Source organism: Rana temporaria, chromosome 8, assembly GCF_905171775.1.
Source record: "Rana temporaria chromosome 8, aRanTem1.1, whole genome shotgun sequence".
Classification (NCBI taxonomy): domain Eukaryota; kingdom Metazoa; phylum Chordata; class Amphibia; order Anura; family Ranidae; genus Rana; species Rana temporaria.
The window spans coordinates 5,971,742-5,993,711 of NC_053496.1; the positions used below are offsets into that span (position 1 = coordinate 5,971,742).

General features: G+C 46.4%; 1 protein-coding gene across 3 annotated transcripts in view; it reads right to left on the reverse strand.

Annotated features, from left to right (window-relative positions):
• Positions 1-448: 448 nt before the first annotated feature.
• KCNIP2 (potassium voltage-gated channel interacting protein 2) overlaps positions 449-21,970 on the reverse strand; it is a 230,457-nt gene continuing 208,935 nt past the window's right edge. For all 3 annotated transcript variants that reach the window (XM_040361243.1, XM_040361245.1, XM_040361244.1), the window contains exons 2-8: positions 20,959-21,083; positions 16,356-16,425; positions 11,969-12,039; positions 9,464-9,571; positions 5,441-5,545; positions 5,295-5,357; positions 449-971 (exon numbers count right to left, since the gene is read on the reverse strand). In XM_040361243.1, the coding sequence (XP_040217177.1) occupies positions 924-971; positions 5,295-5,357; positions 5,441-5,545; positions 9,464-9,571; positions 11,969-12,039; positions 16,356-16,425; positions 20,959-21,083 (590 nt within the window). In that variant the 3' untranslated portion in view covers positions 449-923. The remainder of the gene's footprint in view (positions 972-5,294; positions 5,358-5,440; positions 5,546-9,463; positions 9,572-11,968; positions 12,040-16,355; positions 16,426-20,958; positions 21,084-21,970) is intronic.

A 21,970-nucleotide genomic window follows, 5' to 3' on the forward strand; every position in this document is an offset into this window, starting at 1 on the left:
ATGTATGTATTGATGGGAATAAGGAAATAAGACTGTCTATCCCACTAAGGACTGCTGTGAATATTCTCTGTAAAGTGCGTCAGAATTTTATAAGCTCCATATAAATTAATTATCATAATAAATATTGGTACGTGGCTACAGAAGCAGTAACATTTTCATGTTTCACAAAGAAAAGGAAGATTTATGTCACGTTTTCCAGGTTCTGGACAACAAAATTCACCGTGCTCTGTAAAAGGTTACAGAAGGTTCCCATGATATTAAAAATAAAATGAAAAATAAAAATATCCTTGAACCACCATCATTTCAAATGAGAACATCCTTTCTTTTTCGAGGGCAAATCTAATCAGTGTTCTGGACGGATCCACTAGGTGGCAGTGTGCTCACGTCAGGAAACTGGAGCTTTGGAATCTTCGATGGTAGGGTTTAGTTTTTCGATGGTAGGGTTTCGTTTTCGATTGTAGGGTTTGGGTTTTTTGATGTTAGAGCTTGTTTTTTTTTCGATGGTAGGATTTGGTTTTCCGATGGTAGGGTTTCGTTTTTCGATGGTAGGGTTTGGTTTTTCCATGGTAGGGTTTGGGTTCTTTGATGGTAGGGTTTGGTTTTTCCATGGTAGGGTTTGGGTTCTTTGATGGTAGGGTTTGGTTTTTCCATGGAAGGGTTTGAGTTTTTCCATGGTAGGGTTTGGGTTTTCCGATAGTAGGGTTTGGTTTTTCCATGGTAGGGTTTGGTTTTTCCATGGTAGGGTTTGGTTTGTTTTCTTCCTTCTTCTTTTTTTTTTTAAGTGTTTACAACAGCCGTAAAATAGTACAGAGATTATAATTGCATTTTAGTTTGCATCAGACAAACTATTCTGTAATTGTGCAGCCAGAAGAATGTCTATTCGAAAAAGTGTGATCCCAAAATCCGTTCAGTCGCAGCTTTTGCTAAATGACGTTGTCGAAGAGCTGCATGGATCTCATAATGTTTTCATCCTGTAGTCAGAAAAAGGATACAATATGACATTATGTAACAAGAAATTTTAAGAATTACTGTACACTAAAAATGAGGGACTTCTAACCTCTACCTTCTAGCATCAAACAAGTATGCAGACACTGTAAAAGTTTGAGGACACCACCTGACCATCACACCTACAAGAGCTTGTTGGACATTCCATTCCAAAACCATGGAGTTGCTGACCTACCCACCCACCAATTACAGCTATAACAGCCTCCACTTTTCCGGGAAGGCTTCCTACAAGATTTTGGTGTGTGTTTGGGAGAATTTGTGACCATTGAGCTAAAAAGACCATTTATGATGTTGGACAAGACTTGGCTTGAAATCAGCATTAGAATTCTTCCCATCACACCGATATAGTTCACATAAAGTTGCAAATTGTGAATGTTAACACAAACCAATTTGAAATCAATGCAACCAATTGAACCCCACTTAGGGGCCATTGGTTGTTAGGTCTCTGGCAGCTGAAGATGCCCTAGCAACCAATGACGCATCCCCAAACATATTTGGTCAATGATGGCTGCTAGCATCTCTGGCACATTTGTTTATGCTCAGCCCTCTGCCGGGGAACCCCAGCAGCCATTTGATTGGGGCCAGAGATGCATCCTTGGTTACAAGGACACTGAAAGCTGCAGGTGCCCTAGCAACCAATGACGCATGCCCAGCCATATTTGGTCAATGATGTCAGCTAGCATCCCTGGCCCTTGTATTTACATTCATCTCTCAGCCAGGGAATCTCCCAGCTGCCAATTGATTGGGGTCAAGGATGCATCATTGGTTGCTAGGGCACTGGCAGCTGCTGGTGCCCTAGCAGCCAATGATCAATGATGTCAGCCATATTTGATAAATGATGTCAGCTTGCATCCCTGGCCCCTTTGTTTATAATCAGCCCTCCACAGGGGAATCTCCCAGCAGCCATCTGCCTGGTGCCAGGGATGCATCTGCCTGGTCCTCCATACCTATGCATACAGCTAGCGCTGCTGTTGTGTAGTGGGAATGTGCTCGCTCCCCACTACCAGCACTGTAATCGTGCTGTCACCAATAGGTCCCATCACTGGTTGTCGGGAGCCACAAGAGCCACATACAATCACAGTGACCCATGATAAATGCTTAAGGGTCTCCGCTCAGGCTATCAAGGTCCGACGAGTTGGATGCCATTGACTGGTGAGGGTGCGGGGTGGCGAAAGGTCCGTCCAGAACCAAAGCACGCTGCAGAAATGGGAAGAAATAGCTCAACCGCCCCACACCTCACCCGGCCTGGGTGTTTAGCAGGTAAAAGCAGCCTCAGCTCAAATCATCCACATCACATCTCCAACATGTTTCACCCCACCCTGGGGCTTAATCATGCAGCTTATGGAGATCTCTATGATTAACCCCCATGTTGGGGACATGGTCTGAATGAATCCAGCTGAGGCTGCTTTTGCCTGTTAACCACTCGGGTGAGGTGTGGCGGTCGGGCTATCTCTTCCTATTTCTGCAGCCAATCACAAAGTTCACATGATCAAGAGTTCGCCAGCCTGCTTCCAGCATTAAGATCGCCCCTAAAGGGTCAGCTCCTGCTGGCAGAGAATGGTCAGCAAACCCCCATGACATTATATTTATTTAGTCTTAGTGACCATTGTCCCCAAAACTTTGTTTAAGCTCAACTCTCCGCTGGGGAATCTACCAGCATTCAGTTGATTTGAGCCAATGATGCATCATTGGTTGCTAGGACATTGGCAGCTGCTGGTGCCCTAGCAACCAATGGCGCATCCCCAGCCATATTTGGTCATATTGGCCATAATGGGTGCAGGCTGAGAGGCCCGTCCAGATGCAAAGCACGCTGCCCAACCGCCGCACACCTCACCCGACCCGAGTGGTTAGCAGATAAAAGCAGCCTCAGCTTGATTCATGCACTCCACATCTCCAACATGTTTAGCCCCATCTTGGGGCTTAACCATGGAGATCTCCATGATTAACCACTTGCCGACTGCCCTATTACAAAACAACGGCGGCAAAGTGGTTTCAATATCCTGACTCTTTACCATGTGATCAGCCATGTCCAATCATGGCTGATCACGATGTAAACAAGAAGAGCCGTGATCGGCTTTTCCTCACTCACGTCTGTCAGACGCGAGTAGAGGAGAGCCGATCGGCTGCTCCTCTGACAGGGGGGGTTTGTGCTGATCAATTATCAGCGCAGCCCCCACGAAGATGCCCACACTAGACCACCAGGGATGCCCACCACCAGGTATGACACCCTAGACCACCAGGGATGCCAATCAGTGTCCACAATGGATGCCAATCAGTGCCCACAATGGATGCCAATCAGTGCCCACAATGGGCATCACTGATTGGCAGACACTGTTTGTCACTGATTGGCATCCATCAGTATAATTACAGTACATCCATGCCACCTATCAGTGCCCATCCGTGCTGCCTATATGTGCCCATCCATGCCGCCTATCTGTGCCCATCCGTGCCGCTTATCTGTGCCCATCTGTGCTGCCTATCTGCCCATCCGTGCCACCTATCTGTGCCCATCTGTGCTGCCTATCTGTGCCACCTATCAGTGCCCATCAGTGCCGCCTATCAGTGCCCCATCAGTGCTGCATATTAGTGCCCATCATCAGTGCCCATCAATTCCACCTCATCAGTGCCACCTCATTGGTGCCACCTTATGGGTGCCCATCAGTGACGCCTTATCAGTGCCCATCAGTGCAGCCCCATCAGTGAAGGAGAAAACGTACTTATTTACAAAGTTTTGTAAGGGAAACAAAAAAAAAAGCATTTGTTTTTCAAAATTTTCGGTCTTTTTTAATTGTTTTTGCAGAAAATTAAAATCCCAGAGGTGGTCAAAGAAAGCTCTATTTGTGGGAACAAAATGATCAAAATTTAGTTTGGGTACAGTGTAGCACGACCGCGCAATTGTCATTCAAAGTGCAACAGCACTGAAAGCTGAAAATTGGTCTGGGCAGGAAGGTGTATACGTGCACTGTATGGAAGTGGTTAAGCCCCAGGGTGGGACGAAACATGTTGGGGTCTTGGTATGAATGAATCGAGCTGAGGCTGTTTTTACCTGCTAACCACTAGGGCCGGGTGAGGTGTGTGGCAGTTGGGCTATCTCTTCCTATTTCTGCAGCCAATCACAGTGATCACATTACATGCTTGCAGCATTAAGATCGCCCTAAAGGGTCAGCTCTTGCTGGTAGAGAAGGGTCAGCAAATGCCCCATGACATTATATGTATTTAGTCTTATTGACCATTGTCCACAAAACTTTGTTTAAGCTCAACTCTCCGTGGGGGAATCTACCAGCATCCAGTTGATTTGGGCCAGGGATGCATCATTGGTTGCTAGGACATTGGCAGCTGCTGGTGCCCTAGCAACCAATGGCGCATCCCCAGCCATATTTGGTCATTTTGGCCATAATGGGTGTAGGCTGAGGAGAGGCCCGTCCAAACGCAAAGCACGCTGCAGAGATGGGAGGCGATAGCCCAACCGCCGCACACCTCACCCATCCCGAGTGGTTAGCAGGTAAAAGCAGCCTCAGCTTGATTCATCCACTCCATATCTCCAAAATGTTTAGCCCCACCTTGAGGCTTAACCATGGAGATCTCCATGATTAAGCCCCAGGGTGGGACGAAACATGTTGGGGACATGGTATGAACGAATCGAGCTGAGGCTATTTTTACCTGCTAACCACTAGGTCCGGGTGATGTCATGATCTGTGTCATGACTGGTCACCTGCTGGTGGCACTGTTCTCTTCAGTAACAGGGGTGCAGTTCTGGTGGCCTCCAGCAGGTGTCGCCCAATACAGATTTGCACAGGTATTTAAGCCCGCCCTAAACTGGAGTTCAGGGCTTCAGTATTTTGCTTGTCAGCCTGTTCCCTGCCTGACCTGTTAGCTGTTGCCCATCTGTTCCTGCTTCGCTCCCTGCCCTGGACCCTGTCGCTTATTGACCCCGGCTTGTATTTTGGACTTTGCTGCTCTCTCCTATCCTTGACCCCTGGCTTGGATCTCGGACTTGCTTATGTCTTATCCCTGCATTACCTGCTTAGTGGTTTTTGGTTGCTGTGTCACGCTTGCTTTCATTGATTGTTTTTCACGTGTGCTTTAACTTAATAAACATATATATTTTTTCACTATCTTGGTGCCTGTTTCCATTAGTGCAGCCCATTGACCTGTAACTCAGTACTCGGATGCCTGCGTGGGCATCCCCTGACAGGTGAGGTGTGCGGCGGTTGGGCTATCTCTTCCTATTTCTGCAGCCAATCACAGTAATATCGTTCCAGTATGGAGCCCGTAAATCACCAAATTACCTTCTGACATGACTCTATGAATTCTTCGATTGTGACTACGCCATCCTTATTTTTATCCATTTTCTAAAAAAAAGAGACCGACATGTTAAATACGCAGAGCAGTGTGACGGACACAATATGGCGATGCCTTGGTCTGGAAAGGTCACCTGGAAAAAGTTCTCCACATGCTCTCGGGGTGCGTCTTCCCTCATATTTGGGTACGTGTACTTCCCCATCATGTCATATATGGACTTCATGATGTCCATCATCTCCTGCAAGAAGACAACAGGAATAGTAACATAATAACTTCATCTTCAGTAATCAAAAATGTATGTGGGAAGAATGTTCCTTACAGTGGTGATCAGTGAGAAGAATGTCCCTTACATTGGTGATCAGTGGGAAGAATGTCCCTTACATTGGTGATCAGTGAGAAGAATGTCCCTTACATTGGTGATCAGTGGGAAGAATGTTCCTTACAGTGGTGATCAGTGGGAAGAATGTCCCTTACATTGGTGATCAGTGAGAAGAATGTTCCTTACATTGGTGATCAGTGGGAAGAATGTTCCTTACATTGGTGATCAGTGAGAAGAATGTTCCTTACAGTGGTGATCAGTGGGAAGAATGTTCCTTACATTGGTGATCAGTGAGAAGAATGTCCCTTACATTGGTGATCAGTGGGAAGAATGTCCCTTACATTGGTGATCAGTGGGAAGAATGTTCCTTACATTGGTGATCAGTGAGAAGAATGTCCCTTACATTGGTGATCAGTGAGAAGAATGTCCCTTACATTGGTGATCAGTGGGAAGAATGTTCCTTACATTGGTGATCAGTGAGAAGAATGTTCCTTACATTGGTGATCAGTGAGAAGAATGTTCCTTACATTGGTGATCAGTGGGAAGAATGTTCCTTACATTGGTGATCAGTGAGAAGAATGTTCCTTACATTGGTGATCAGTGAGAAGAATGTTCCTTACATTGGTGATCAGTGAGAAGAATGTTCCTTACATTGGTGATCAGTGAGAAGAATGTTCCTTACATTGGTGATCAGTGAGAAGAATGTCCCTTACATTGGTGATCAGTGAGAAGAATGTTCCTTACATTGGTGATCAGTGAGAAGAATGTCCCTTACATTGGTGATCAGTGAGAAGAATGTCCCTTACATTGGTGATCAGTGAGAAGAATGTCCCTTACATTGGTGATCAGTGGGAAGAATGTCCCTTACATTGGTGATCAGTGAGAAGAATGTCCCTTACATTGGTGATCAGTGAGAAGAATGTTCCTTACATTGGTGATCAGTGAGAAGAATGTCCCTTACATTGGTGATCAGTGGAAAGAATGTCCCTTACATTGGTGATCAGTAGGAAGAATGTTCCTTACATTGGTGATCAGTGGGAAGAATGTTCCTTACATTGGTGATCAGTGGGAAGAATGTTCCTTACATTGGTGATCAGTGAGAAGAATGTCCCTTACATTGGTGATCAGTGGGAAGAATGTCCCTTACATTGGTGATCAGTGGAAAGAATGTTCCTTACATTGGTGATCAGTGGAAAGAATGTCCCTTACATTGGTGATCAGTGAGAAGAATGTCCCTTACATTGGTGATCAGTGAGAAGAATGTCCCTTACATTGGTGATCAGTGGGAAGAATGTCCCTTACATTGGTGATCAGTGGGAAGAATGTTCCTTACATTGGTGATCAGTGGAAAGAATGTTCCTTACATTGGTGATCAGTGGGAAGAATGTTCCTTACATTGGTGATCAGTGAGAAGAATGTTCCTTACATTGGTGATCAGTGAGAAGAATGTCCCTTACATTGGTGATCAGTGAGAAGAATGTTCCTTACATTGGTGATCAGTGAGAAGAATGTCCCTTACATTGGTGATCAGTGAGAAGAATGTCCCTTACATTGGTGATCAGTGAGAAGAATGTCCCTTACATTGGTGATCAGTGAGAAGAATGTCCCTTACATTGGTGATCAGTGAGAAGAATGTCCCTTACATTGGTGATCAGTGGGAAGAATGCCCCTTACATTGGTGATCAGTGGGAAGAATGTCCCTTACATTGGTGATCAGTGAGAAGAATGTCCCTTACATTGGTGATCAGTGGGAAGAATGTTCCTTACATTGGTGATCAGTGAGAAGAATGTTCCTTACATTGGTGATCAGTGAGAAGAATGTCCCTTACATTGGTGATCAGTGAGAAGAATGTCCCTTACATTGGTGATCAGTGAGAAGAATGTCCCTTACATTGGTGATCAGTGGGAAGAATGCCCCTTACATTGGTGATCAGTGAGAAGAATGTCCCTTACATTGGTGATCAGTGAAAAGAATATTCCTTACATTGGTGATCAGTGAGAAGAATGTCCCTTACATTGGTGATCAGTGGGAAGAATGTCCCTTACATTGGTGATCAGTAGGAAGAATATTCCTTACATTGGTGATCAGTGGGAAGAATGTTCCTTACATTGGTGATCAGTGGGAAGAATGTTCCTTACATTGGTGATCAGTGGAAAGAATGTTCCTTACATTGGTGATCAGTGGAAAGAATGTTCCTTACATTGGTGATCAGTGGAAAGAATGTTCCTTACATTGGTGATCAGTGGGAAGAATGTCCCTTACATTGGTGATCAGTGAGAAGAATGTCCCTTACATTGGTGATCAGTGAGAAGAAATTTCCTTACATTGGTGATCAGTGGGAAGAATGTCCCTTACATTGCTGATCAGTGGGAAGAATGTTCCTTACATTGGTGATCAGTGGGAAGAATGTTCCTTACATTGGTGATCAGTGGGAAGAATGTCCCCTACATTGGTGATCAGTGAGAAGAATGTTCCTTACATTGGTGATCAGTGAGAAGAATGTTCCTTACATTGGTGATCAGTGAGAAGAATGTTCCTTACATTGGTGATCAGTGAGAAGAATGTCCCTTACATTGGTGATCAGTGAGAAGAATGTTCCTTACATTGGTAATCAGTGAGAAGAATGTTCCTTACATTGGTGATCAGTGGGAAGAATGTCCCTTACATTGGTGATCAGTGGGAAGAATGTCCCTTACATTGGTGATCAGTGGGAAGAATGTCCCTTACATTGGTGATCAGTGAGAAGAATGTCCCTTACATTGGTGATCAGTGAGAAGAATGTTCCTTACATTGGTGATCAGTGGGAAGAATGTTCCTTACATTGGTGATCAGTGGGAAGAATGTCCCTTACATTGGTGATCAGTGAGAAGAATGTCCCTTACATTGGTGATCAGTGAGAAGAATGTCCCTTACATTGGTGATCAGTGAGAAGAAATTTCCTTACATTGGTGATCAGTGGGAAGAATGTCCCTTACATTGCTGATCAGTGGGAAGAATGTTCCTTACATTGGTGATCAGTGGGAAGAATGTTCCTTACATTGGTGATCAGTGGGAAGAATGTCCCTTACATTGGTGATCAGTGAGAAGAATGTTCCTTACATTGGTGATCAGTGAGAAGAATGTTCCTTACATTGGTGATCAGTGAGAAGAATGTTCCTTACATTGGTGATCAGTGAGAAGAATGTCCCCTACATTGGTGATCAGTGAGAAGAATGTCCCTTACATTGGTGATCAGTGAGAAGAATGTTCCTTACATTGGTAATCAGTGAGAAGAATGTTCCTTACATTGGTGATCAGTGGGAAGAATGTCCCTTACATTGGTGATCAGTGGGAAGAATGTCCCTTACATTGGTGATCAGTGGGAAGAATGTCCCTTACATTGGTGATCAGTGAGAAGAATGTCCCTTACATTGGTGATCAGTGAGAAGAATGTTCCTTACATTGGTGATCAGTGGGAAGAATGTTCCTTACATTGGTGATCAGTGGAAAGAAAGGTTCTCTTACACTCGTAGTTAAAATGAGACCCTTACAGTCAGCTAAAAATATCATTGGTGTCATGCTACTGGTGCTACCAGGTGGGGATGAACCTAGAAGAATGAAGGCACCATCAGATGGGAGGTCAGTTAGTCACAGCTCAAGGAACCACTAACAACAACTGGAGGAACCCCGTCTTCCATAGAACCCTTGTTGAGAATGGCTGATCTATAGTATTCCCCTTCACTTTGTTGCTACATAAAGGGTTATGTATGGAGGTGGGTGGAGTGGCCTATGAAGTGGAAGGACAGGGGGCTTTGCTAGGGAATTAAGTCATCATCATTGTGAATAGACACTTGTACCTCTTTAGTTATACAGCCATCTTTGTTTAGGTCGTACAAATTGAAGGCCCAGTTCAGTCTGTCGTCTATACTCCCCCGCAAGATGACTGACAATCCTGCTACAAAATCCTACAGGAGAAAGAATACCGATCAGAGACATGTCATAAAAACAGCCAACAATCTACTCAGCGTCCCAACCTCCTTCCCCCCCCCCCCCAGCATCCAAACCTCCTTCTCCCCCAGAGTCCCAACTTCATTCTCCCCCCAGAATCCAAACCTCCTTCTCCCCCCCCCCCCAGCATCCAAACCTCCTTCTCTCCCCCAGCATCCAAACCTCCTTCTCCCCCAGCATCCAAACCTCCTTCTCCACCCCAGCATCCAAACCTCCTTCTCCCTCCGAGAATCCAAACCCCCTTCTCCCCCCCCCCCAGCATCCCAACCTCCTTCTCCCCCAGCATCCCAACCTCCATCTCCCTCAGAGTCCCAACTTCATTCTCCCCCCCAGCATCCAAACCTCCTTCTCCCCCAGCATCCAAACCTCCTTCCCCCCCAGCATCCAAACCTCCTTCTCCCCCAGCGTCCCAACCTCCTTCTCCCCCCAGCATCCAAACCTTCTTCTCCCCCAGCATCCCAACCTCCTTTTCCCCCAGCCTCCCAACATCCTTCTCCCCCAACCCCCACAACCTCCTTCTCCCCCAGAATCCCAACCTCCTTCTTCCCTAGCATCCCAACCACCTTTTCCCCCAGCATCCCAACCTCCTTCTCCCCCAGCCTTCCAACCTCCTTATCCCCCAGCCTCCCAACCTCCTTATCCCCCAGCGTCCCAACTTCATTCTCCCCCAGCATCCCAACCTCCTTCTCCCCCAGCATCCCAACCTCCTTCTCCCCCAGCACCCAAACCTCCTTCTGCCCCAGCATCCAAGCCTCCTTTTTCCCCAGCATCCCAACCTCCTTCTCCCCCAGCGTCCCGATGCCCTTCTTCCCCAGTGACCTTTTCCCCCAGAATCCTATCATTCTCCCTCAGCGTTCCAACCTCCCTCTCACCCAGCATCCCAACTTCATTCTCCCCCAGCATCCCAACCTCCTTCTCCCCCAGCATGAGCATCCCAACCTCCTTTTCCCCCAGCCTCCCAACATCCTTCTCCCCCAACCCCCACAACCTCCTTCTCCCCCAGCGTCCCAACCTCTTTCTCCCCCAGCATCCCAACTTCATTCTCCCCCAGAATCCCAACCTCCTTCTTGCCCAGCATCCCAAGCTCTTTCTCCCCCAGCATCCCAACCGCCTTCTCCCCCCAGCCTCCCAACATCCTTCTCCCCCAGCCTCCCAACCTCCTTCTCCCCCAGCATCCCAACCTCCTTCTTCCCCAGCATCCCAACCTCCTTCTCCCCCAGCATCCCAACCTCCTTCTCCCCCAGAATCCCAAAGTCCTTCTACCCCAGCATCCCAATCTCCTTCTCCCCCAGCATCCCAATCTACTTCTCCCCCAGAATCCCAATCTCCTTCTCCACCAGCATCCCAACGTCCTTCTACCCCAGCATCCCAATCTCCTTCTCCCCCAGCATCCCAACGTCCTTCTCCCCAAGAACCCAACGTCCTTCTCCCCCAGCATCCCAATCTCCTTCTCCCCAGCATCCCAATGTCCTTCTTCCCAAGAACCCAACCTCCTTCTCCCCCAGAATCCCAACGTCCTTCTACCCCAGCATCCCAATCTCCGTCTCCCCCAGAATCCCAATCTCCTTATCCCCCAGCATCCCAACGTCCTTCTCCCCCAGCATCCCAATCTCCGTCTCCCCCAGAATCCCAATCTCCTTATCCCCCAGCATCCCAACGTCATTCTACCCCAGCATCCCAATGTTGATCTCCCCCAGCATCCCGACCTCCTTCTCCCCCAGCATCCCAACGTCCTTCTCCCCAAGAACCCAATCTCCTTCTCCCCCAGCATCCCAATCTCCTCTCCCCCAGAATCCCAATCTCCTTCTCCGACAGCATCCCAACGTCCTTCTACCCCAGCATCCCAATCTCTTTCTCCGCCAGCATCCCAATCTCCTTCTCCCCCAGCATCCCAATCTCCTTCTCCCCCAGCATCTCAACGTCCTTCTACCCCTGCATCCCAATGTCACTCTCCACCAGCAAGCCAACGTCCTTCTCCCCAAGAACCCAACCTCCTTCTTCCCCAGCATCCCAACTTCCTTCTCCCCCATCATCCCAATCTCCTTCTCCCTCAGCATCCCAACCCCCTTCTCCCCCAGCATCCCAACCTCCTTCTCCCCCAGCATCCCAACCTCCTTCTCCCCCAGCATCCCAACCCTCTTTTCCCCCCATCATCCCAACGTCTTTATCCCCCAGAACCCAACCTCTTTCTTTCCCAGCATCCAAACCTCCTTCCCCCCCAGGGAAGCCAAAATACAAGCAGATGATACCTTAGCTTTAATTTTACGCAGTGTTCAAAGGTTTTATGTCAAATGACATCTGCTGAACTGGTGTGGCATCCACATAATGCTTAGCTAATCGTTGAGAGCTCTCACCTCAAAACTGATGGAGCCGTTGTGGTCGGTGTCAAATGCATCGAATAGAAAATGTGCGTACATGCTGGAGTCTGCAACACAAAGGAGCAAGAGGAAGTGAGGAGATTCCAATATGAGAAACATAATAACCAATTAAATATTTACATTTATATACTTATTAACCACTAGAACCCTATAGGCCAAATCTGACATTTCTCTCCAACATATGCATTTTTTTTGCTAGAGCTCCCCGTATTGTTCCCTCCTGAACCCCCAGTTGTGTGCCCTACTGACCCCCCCGTATTGTTCCCTCCTGGCCCCCAGTTGTGTGCCCTACTGACCTCCCCGTATTGTTCCCTCCTGACCCCCCAGTTGTGTGCCCTACTGACCCCCCCGTATTGTTCCCTCCTGACCCCCCCCGTATTGTTCCCTCCTGACCCCCCAGGTGTGTGCCCTACTGACCCCCCCCGTATTGTTCCCTCCTGACCGCCCAGTTGTGTACCCTACTGACCCCCCCCCCCTTGGAGGAGCTCAGATGCGCTTGCACAAGAGCTTGAACCCACCAAGCTATCCTGCAGCTGTCATAGGCGGCAGAGGCAGTTCCCGCTGGGGGTGGGGAATGCCTTTGCCTCCTCGTACTGGCTATGGCACGCCTCCGCTTTGCTGCGCTGCTCTATCCCAGTTGGGGCTTGGGAAGGCAAGGCAGGGACAAGATCGTGATCTACCTGTCACCTGCCTGCGGTCAACTGGTAGATCGCAATCGATGGGTTGCTGACCCCCATCTTACATTTATTTTTTAACTGCCCCGTGTCCTCCCACCTAAACACAGACCTGCAGCTGCTAAGGGCTGTACATATACCACAGGCCGCAATGCTTTTCAGCCACAGCAATAATTCAACTCCCATTGCTTTTGGCAGGCAATGCTGCTGCAAAATGCAACCCGTTCAAGCACAGTGACAGAGGGGCACACAGGGGGGACCAGAAGCAGGTAGAACAGGGAGGGGGATCGGTGGAGTGGAAGCAATTGCAGGAAAATGCCCTGTGTCTGTGTCTTCCCCGGCAGCAGCTGAAAGTTGTCAGGAGGGAGAAAAACCGACTTTCAGCTGCTGCAGAGAGCCACACAGGGCATTCTTCTGTAATTGACCCTCTCCCTGACCATAGCCATTCTTTTTGCTGCCTGGGCCCCCCTGTGTGCACGGGCCCAGAAGGACTGGGGTTCCCCCCCTATCAGCGGCCCTGCATACAACGACCAATAAGGAGGTGAGGGAGGGATAAGCCAGGTTCTAATGCATAGGTGTGCGCAGCCCAAAGCTCAACCACACACTCCTTTCTCTGCAGCCTCAGTTTCACTGGACACTGAATGAATGGGAAGTGCCCTGTGCTGAGCGGTTTCCTGTTCATTTACAAACTGAAGCATAGCAAACACAGTTTACTATACTTCAGTTATGAATGAATCACAGTGAGTGTGTTCATTTAGAAAACGAAGGGGCCGGTAAATGACATATTTACTAGCCCCTTCCTCCGCTCTCCATCCTCAAACATCCCCCTGCTAAACAAGTCTAGACAAATTCGTAAATTCTGAAACATCCAAATTAAGGAAAACCCTGTTTAACACATTTTTCTGAATATTCAAAAATTCCTAAATTTGTAAATTTGAATATTCGAATATTTGTAAATTCGAAAATGTGTACATTCGAAAATTAGTACATTTTGTAAATGTGTACATTTATATATTTGTAAATTAAAAAAATTCGTAATTTCAAAAATCCCAAAATAAGAACAAAAATTCAAAAACACGAAAATTTCAAAATCTGAAATAATAACTAACTAATAATAACTTAACTATTACTAACTATTAAATTATAGGAATTGGAATTTCCTTTCAAATTTGGCTTTTTATAAACGCAATGCATACGAATTTATCTGAAGTTACGAATTATCCGAAATAACGAATACCACATCTAAACGAATGGAACGTAACAAATTATTAATAATAAATAAGCGTATAAAAACATTTTATTATTATTTATTATTAATTCATTCCATTTGTTTAGATGCGGCTTTCGTTATTTCGGATAATTCGTAACTTCGTATTCGTTACGTTCACTAACAGCCAAATTTGAAAAGAAAATTCCAATTTTCAGATTTTCCTTCTTTCGAATTTTCGGATTTTCTTTCTTTTTTTTTGGGATGTTCTAATTTACGAAATCCTGAATTTTCTGATTTACAAATTTACAAGTTTTCTAAATTATGAATTTACGAATTTACTAATTTTCTAAATTACAAATTTTCGAAATTACGAATTTACTAATTTTCTAGGAAAGGAAATTCCAATTCCTATAATTTAATAGTTAGTTATTACTAGTTATTATTATTTCAGATTTTTTAATTTTTGGGGCTTCCTAACTTTTAGATTTTCGTTCTTATTTTTGGATTTCGGTTCTTTTGAACTTTCCAATCTTAGTTTGTATTTTTTTGATTTTTTTTTCTTTTCGATTTTTCGAAGTTCCAATACCTATAAATAATATTTAGTTATTATTAGTTAGTTATTATTTAGAATTTTCAGATTTTCCTTCTTTCAACATTTTCGGATTTTCTTTCTTTTTTTTGGGATGTTCTAATTTACGAAATCCTGAATTTTCTGATTTACAAATTTACAAATTTTCTAAATTATGAATTTATGAATTTACGAATTTTCTAATTTTCTAAATTACAAATTTTTCAAAATTACGAATTTACTAATTTTCTAGGAAAGGAAATTCCAATTCCTATAATTTAATAGTTAGTTATTACTAGTTATTATTATTTCAGATTTTGGATTTTTTGGGGCTTCCTAACTTTTGGATTTTCGTTCTTATTTTTGGATTTCGGTTCTTTTGAACTTTCGAATTTTAGTTTGTATTTTTTCGATTTTTTTTTTCTTTTCGATTTTTCGAAGTACCAATACCTATAAATAATATTTAGTTATTATTAGTTAGTTATTATTTCGAATTTTCAGATTTTCCTTCTTTTTTTTGGGGATGTTCCAATTTACGAAATCCTGAATTTTCTGATTTACAAATTTACTAATTTTCTAAATTTACGAATTTATGAATTTACAAATTTACAAATTTTCTAGGAAAGGAAATTCAAATTCCTATAATTTAATAGCTGGTTATTATTTGGAATTTGGGGATTTTGATTCTTTCGACTTTTTCAAGTTTTTTCTTTCTTATTTTTGGATTTTCGAACTTACGAATTTACAAATTGCGAGCATAACGAATGACCCGAAAATGCAAAAAATTTCAAAATGAAAGAATGAAATGAAAACTAAACAATTTTTTGGCAGTGTACACAGGGCCGATCCTAGGGTCACAGGTGCCTGGGTGCAGAAATATTTTTGGCTCCCCCACATGGGCGTCGTCATTTTACTAACTCCTCCCCTTTACACATGTTTATATGGCAATGACTCAACCACAGAGATGCTCCCCCACAAAGTCTTCATTAACCTGGGATCCTTAACAATAAACAAAATACAAGAAGAGAAGCAGAGTACTGTGATGGACACAGAGGGCCAGATTCACAAAAGAGATACAACGGCGTATCTCCTGATACGCCGTCGTATCTTTGTGATCCGCCCGTCCTAACTATGCGGCTGATTCATAGAATCAGTTCCGCATAGATAGCCCTAAGATCCGACAGGTGTAATTGACTTACACCGTCGGATCTTAGGATGCAATTCTAGGCCGGCCGCTAGGTGGCGATTCCATTACGGTCGGCGTAGAATATGCAAATGACTAGTTACGGCGATTCACGAATGTACGCTTTGCGTTTCCGTTGAGATACTCCACGTAAAACTAAGGCTGCCCTCTAGGTGGTGTAACCCATGTTAAGTATGGCCGTCGTTCCCGCGTCAAAATTTTTAAATTCACGTAGTTTGCGTAAGTCGTCCGTGAATGACGCTGTACGCCATTTACGTTAACGTCTAAACCAATGACGTCCTTGCGACGTCATTTAGCGCAATGCACGTCGGGTAATTTGACAGACGGAGCATGCGCAGTACGTTCGGCGCGGGAACAAGCCTAATTTAAATGGTGCCTGCCCCATTTAAATTAGTCGGGCTTGCGCCGAGCGGATTTACGTTACACCGCCGCAAGTTTACAGGTAAGTGCTTTGTGAATCAGGCACTTACGCTGTAAACTTGCGGCGGTGTAACGTAAATGGGATACGTTACGCCGCCGCTGCGCAACGTATTTGTCTGTGAATCTGGCCCAAAGAGGGCTTCTGTTAAAGAGTCTGTTAGATGTTCGGCGCCCCCACCTCTGCAGGCGCCTGGGTGTAATGCACCCTGTGAACCCTGCCTAGGATCGGACCTGAGTGCACATGTCTACAATGATAATGATAAATCTTAATAACAACTTAATCTTACCTCCCTGTGGAAAGAACTGGGAGTAGATTTGTTTGAAGTTATCTTCATTGACGATGCCACTGGGACATTCCTGTGACAAGAAATTAGAATATCTCAACGTTGCACATTGAACAGTTTAACAGACACAGATCCTTTCCCGGCCTCCCCACACTCTGCGCGTTCCTTAGAACAAACGTATTCTTAATATTATATATATATATATTTTTTCTTTTTTTTTTTAAGTGTATTTTTTTGTGCGTGTACTCGAGAGAGGAGCCGGACTGCAGGAGTTGGGAGTAGGCAGGCCTCCCCCAGAGGCAATCTGCCACCTTTCTCCATGCCCCGGGTGGCAATGGCGGGTGTGTGAGGGGGTCCTCCCACACAGCCCGCCCTACTTGCTCCGCTTTGAAGCCCAACGGGGCAGAGGGACTCCCTATAAGGGAGTGAGAGGATCTAGCCCGCTCAACCAGCCCCGTTAGTCCTTTGCCTCTCTTTTTAGAGACCGTGTGGTCAAAGTGCGTGCATGTAAACCCAATTTCGAGTCCGTGTAAGTGTGGTGGTTTTTGTGGGAGGGGGGTGGGCGTACTAAGCGCAGGCTTACCTCGCATAGCACACCCACCGGGAGCCGGGCTGAGACCACCAAACTCAATTCAAATGTAGCCGAGACCGGGATCCGAACCCCTAGCTGCAGAGGTGAATGGCTTGTCAGCGCAGTGCCAATCGCGTTGAGCCACCGCAGCTCCCTGCAAACGTATTCTTTGATGTAACCATTTCATTTTATTCTATGGCGCACAGACGGCGTGTACCTACCCTCAGAAGATACCAAACCCCTGAGAGATCTCCCAACAATTTGGCCACATGTAATATGAAAGAAGGCACCAAATGTCCACCTGGGCATGGGCGAGACGGGTCTAAGTAGAATCTTCAGGGCCCTGGTGCAAGAAACCATAAAGGGGCCCCCCTGACCCCCAGGCCAGGGCCCTTCCCATTGAGCCCGGTGGTGGAAGCTGTGCAAGTGCGACCCTGGTAGTCCCACCACTGGTGCCAGCAGTTTTTTTATTTTTAAGTAAGGAAAAGTTCTGGACAGCCGCACACTCCAAAAATGTGCCTTTATTTGTAAAAAGATGTCAGGAAAGGCATTTTAGTAGTCTGCCTAGCAACAGCAGTGTCAGAAGAATGCCCGTGCGTGGAAGATCCAATTGATGGATACAGTAGCTGTGTTTGATGGCACAGTGGCGGCAATTGATGGCACAGTGGCTACGTTTGATGGGCACAGTGGCAGCAGTTTATGGGCACAATAGCAGCAGTTTAAGGGCACAGTGGCTGCAATTGATGGCACAGTGATGGCAATTGATGGCACAGTGGCTACGTTTGATGGGCACAGTGGCTGCAGTTGATGGGCACAGTGGCTGCGTTTGATGGCACAGTAGCTGCGTTTGATGGGTACAGTGGCCGCAATTTATGTTTTTTTTTCAGTTTGTTTGCGCCCCCCCCAAAAATGTTGAGCAGTGTCAGCAATTGATGGGCACAGCGTCAGCAATTGATGGATACAGTAGCCGAGTTTGATGGCACAGTGGCGGCAATTGATGGGCACATTGGCGGCTATTGTTAGCACAGTGATGGCAATTGATGGGCACAGTGTCTGCAACTGATGGGTACAGTGGCTACAATTGATGTTTTCAGTATGTTTGCCCCCCCCCAAAAAAAATTGAGCACCAGCTGCCGCTACTTTTGGCCCTATATGCCCAGATCCACGTAGCGCCGCGCATTTGTAAGTCCGGCGTAGCGTATCTCAGATACACTACGCCGCCATAACTTACAGCGTATTTCCCGTATCCACAAAGAATTTGCGCCATAAGTTACATCGGCGTAGTGTAAATGTGTTGGCGTAAGGGCGAGCAATTCAAATCACTAAGTTGTGGGCGTGTTTTATGTTAATACGTCTTGACCCCACGTAAATGACGTTTTTTTTTTTACGGCACATGCGCCGTCCGTGGGGGTATCCCAGTGTGCATGCTCCAAATTAATCTGCAACAAGCCAATGCTTTCGACGTGAACGTAATTCTACACAAAGCCCTATTCGCGAACGTTTTACGCATACAACATAAACGACGGAAAATTTGACGTTGGCCCGACGTCCATACTTAACATTTGCTATGCCTCATATAGCAGGGGTAACTTTACGCCGGAAAAAGCCTTACGGAAACGACGTAAAAAATGCGCCGGCCAGACGTACGTTTGTGGATTGGCGTATCTAGCTAATTTGCATACTCGACGCGGAAATCGACGGAAGCGCCACCTAGCGGCCAGCGTAAATATGCACCTTAGATCCAACGGCGTACTAAGACGTACGCCAGTCGGATCTAGCCCAGCTTCAGGCGTGTCTTGTTTTGTGGATAGATACGCCAACGTAACTCTTTGTGGATCTGGCCCTATAGTGTATAAATGTTACACGGTCAGTTGTAATTTGAAGCTGTCATTTTCCATCACGGTATTCAGTAGAGAGATAAATAGTCAAAAATCTGACCTCACTCTGTATCTAAATAATAAATCAGAGACACCTCCAATATATATAATTAAAATGTAGGCCATCTGAAGGACCTTCGGTCGCTGTTCAGTATCAGTCTGAAATCCGAGCTTTGTTCGGCGCTCGTTAAAATTCAGTGGTGGACAGAGAACCTTAGAAGTTGACAAGAGGGGTCACTATAAGTCACTTTAATAATTCACGTTCAAACACTCCGACCGTTCTCCACCTGTGGGCAACGCCAGAAAAAAATGCTAAACGCGTGAAGGAAAGAACCCGTATATGTTTATATGTTCCCTCACCGACCACTGTTCAATTGCTCGGTAACACAAATTGCTAATCAGCCAATCACATGGCAGAAACTCAATGCCTTTAGGCAGGGCTGTCTTAATGAGAGGGCACACCTGGGCCCCAGCGGCATGGGGGGCCCCTGCACTTTGCCCAAAGCATCTGGTCCTTGAGCCCACACTTCCCCCGAAATTGGGGGCCCCACAATGGCACTGAGAGTGATAGATACACAGGGAAGGCAGTCTGCCTCCTACCTACTAGATGTCTGTTTACCTGCACTGTCATCATCGTAGGGGCCCCAGAGCATTACTTTCCCCAGGGGCCCATGATGCTATTAAGACGGCCCTGCCTTTAGGCATCTAGACGGGGTGAAGGCGACTTGCTGAAGTTCAAACCAAGCATCAGAATGGGGGAAGAAAGGGGTTTGAAGTGGCTTTGAACGTGGCGTGGTTGGATTGAAGTGGCGTTGAACGTGGCGTGGTTGTTGGTGCCAGACCGGCTGGTCTGGGATTTTCACACACAACCATCTCTCGGGGTTTACAGAGAATGGTGGGGAAAGAGAAAATATCCAGTGAGCGGCAGTTGTGTGGAGGAAAATGCCTTGTTGATGTCAGAGGAGAATGGGCAGACTGGTTCCAGGTGATAGAAAGGCAACAGTGACTCAAATACAGTGGAACCTCGGATTACGAGTATAAAACGTTCCAGGAGAACGCTCGTAATCCAAAGTACTCGCATATCAAAGCGAGTTTCCCCATTGACTTCAATGGCATGCAATACCGCATGCGGCCAGTGGCAGGGGGGGTGCCGGAGAGCCTCGGAAACGACTGAAAAGGCCAGAGGGCACCTCGGTAAACCTCGTAAAGACTTAATTTCCCGAGATTTGCTGAGGTCAGCCGAGCTGTCCTCGGGCCTTTCCGATCAGCTACGATTGCCGCTGTTCAGCTCTGCTTGGCTCCAGCGCCCCCCCCGACCTCAGGCCAAACGCGGTACTGCACAACGCTTTGGCCTGAATTGTGCTAGTTTTGCGAGACAACGCGCGCAAACTGAGTTATGATTTTTAAAAATACAGTTTTCGTATTGGGAAACGCTCGTTAACCGCGTTACTCGCAATCCGAGGTTCCACTGTAGCCACTCGTTACATCCAAGGTGTGCAGAATACCATCTTTAAACGCACAACGCATTGAACCTTGAAGAAGGTGGGCTAAACAGGAGTGATCGGTGCAGATTGCTCACCGTGATCATTCAGAAAAAGGAAGGGGCCAGCTCTCTGGTGCCTCCCGGTGGTTCTGGGAAGTTGGAGAACCTTCTGGAAGCTGGAGGGCGGAGGCTAGAAGGGTTGTCCTGCATATTTAGGGGAGCTTAGCCAATTCCCAGGCAGTGCGTCAGGCAGGGGACTAAGTGAGCCATTAAATATTAATGAGTGATGCCAGCAGGGGAGTCGGTTGGAAGATGAAGTGCTGAGGGGTCTATCGGTGGCCCTTGAGGTGCACCCCCCAGTCTAGGGGGGGTGCTTTGTCTCGGGCCGGGGGTCGGAAGCTGGCCTGGGAGGGTCCTGACAACAGGAAAAGTTTGTAAGGAGTATTTCCTGAGAGGCAGCGGGAGCAAAGAGGACGTTGGGGCTAATCATGTCAGCCTATGAATGGGTCATCTCCACCCCTCTGACCCCTTCATAGGCTGACATGATGAGCTCCCAGGAAAGGAAAATTATGGTAAGAATGGTAACAATTTTCCGTATTCTTGTACAATTTTCTATATACAATATTACCAGTAGCCAAAACCATCCCTTGGTCCGTATTCAATCCACTTACTCACATTTTTAAAGCCTCGGTATAGAACCTGAAGTTCTTTTTTGGTGAATTTGGATTGTTCTTGTAGCTGTTCAAGCCCTTCCGGACGATGGCAGACCGTAGACAGTTCAAACTCATCTTCTATGCTGTCTGAAAGGAGAGGAGAGGCAGATGTTACCCGGATTGAACCCAGACAAGCTTCCATTTGTTTAACTGGATCTTGGGGAAAAACACAAGGTCTGCTTACACAGCCCCGGCACCTGCTGCAGTGCCTACACAGCCCCTACACAGCCCCGGTGCCTGCCTGCAGTGCCTACACAGCCCCGGCACCTGCCTGCGGTGCCTACACAGCCCTGGCGCCTGCCCGCAGTGCCTAGCATTTCCGGCTTCAGTGCCCTCCTGGCGCCCTAGCAGCTGCATTACGCTAGCACCGGCTCTGCGTGTGACACAAGGAGAGAAGGAGGGAGGTGAGCAGTCTGACATGAAAAATAAAATGAGTATGGCCTTCTTGATCCATCTAGAAGCATAGCCTTCTTATCAGTCCAAAGAGATCATGGCCTTTCTGTACATCTAGAAGAAGCAGAAGAAGCACGGTCTTCTTAGTCATCTAGAAGCATAGCCTTCCAATCAGTTCATAGGGAGAATGGCCTTCCTGTACATCTAGAAGAAGAATGGTCTTCCTATTTATCTAGAAGCATAACCTTCCTATCAGTCCATAGGGAGCATGGCCTTCCTGTACATATAGAAGAAGCATGGTCTTCCTGTTCATCGAGAAGCATAGTCTTTCTGTCGGTCCAAAGGGAGCATGGCCTTCCTGTATATCTAGAAGAAGCATGGTCTTGCTATTCATCTAGAAGCATAGCCTTCCTATCGGTATAAAAGGAGTATGGCCTTCTTGATCCATTGAGAAGTATAACCTTCCTATCGGTCCAAAAGGAGCATGGCCTTACTGTACATCCAGAAGAAGCATGGTCTTCCTATTTATCTAGAAGAAGCATGATCTTCCGTATCATCAAGAAAAAACAAGGTCTTCCTAT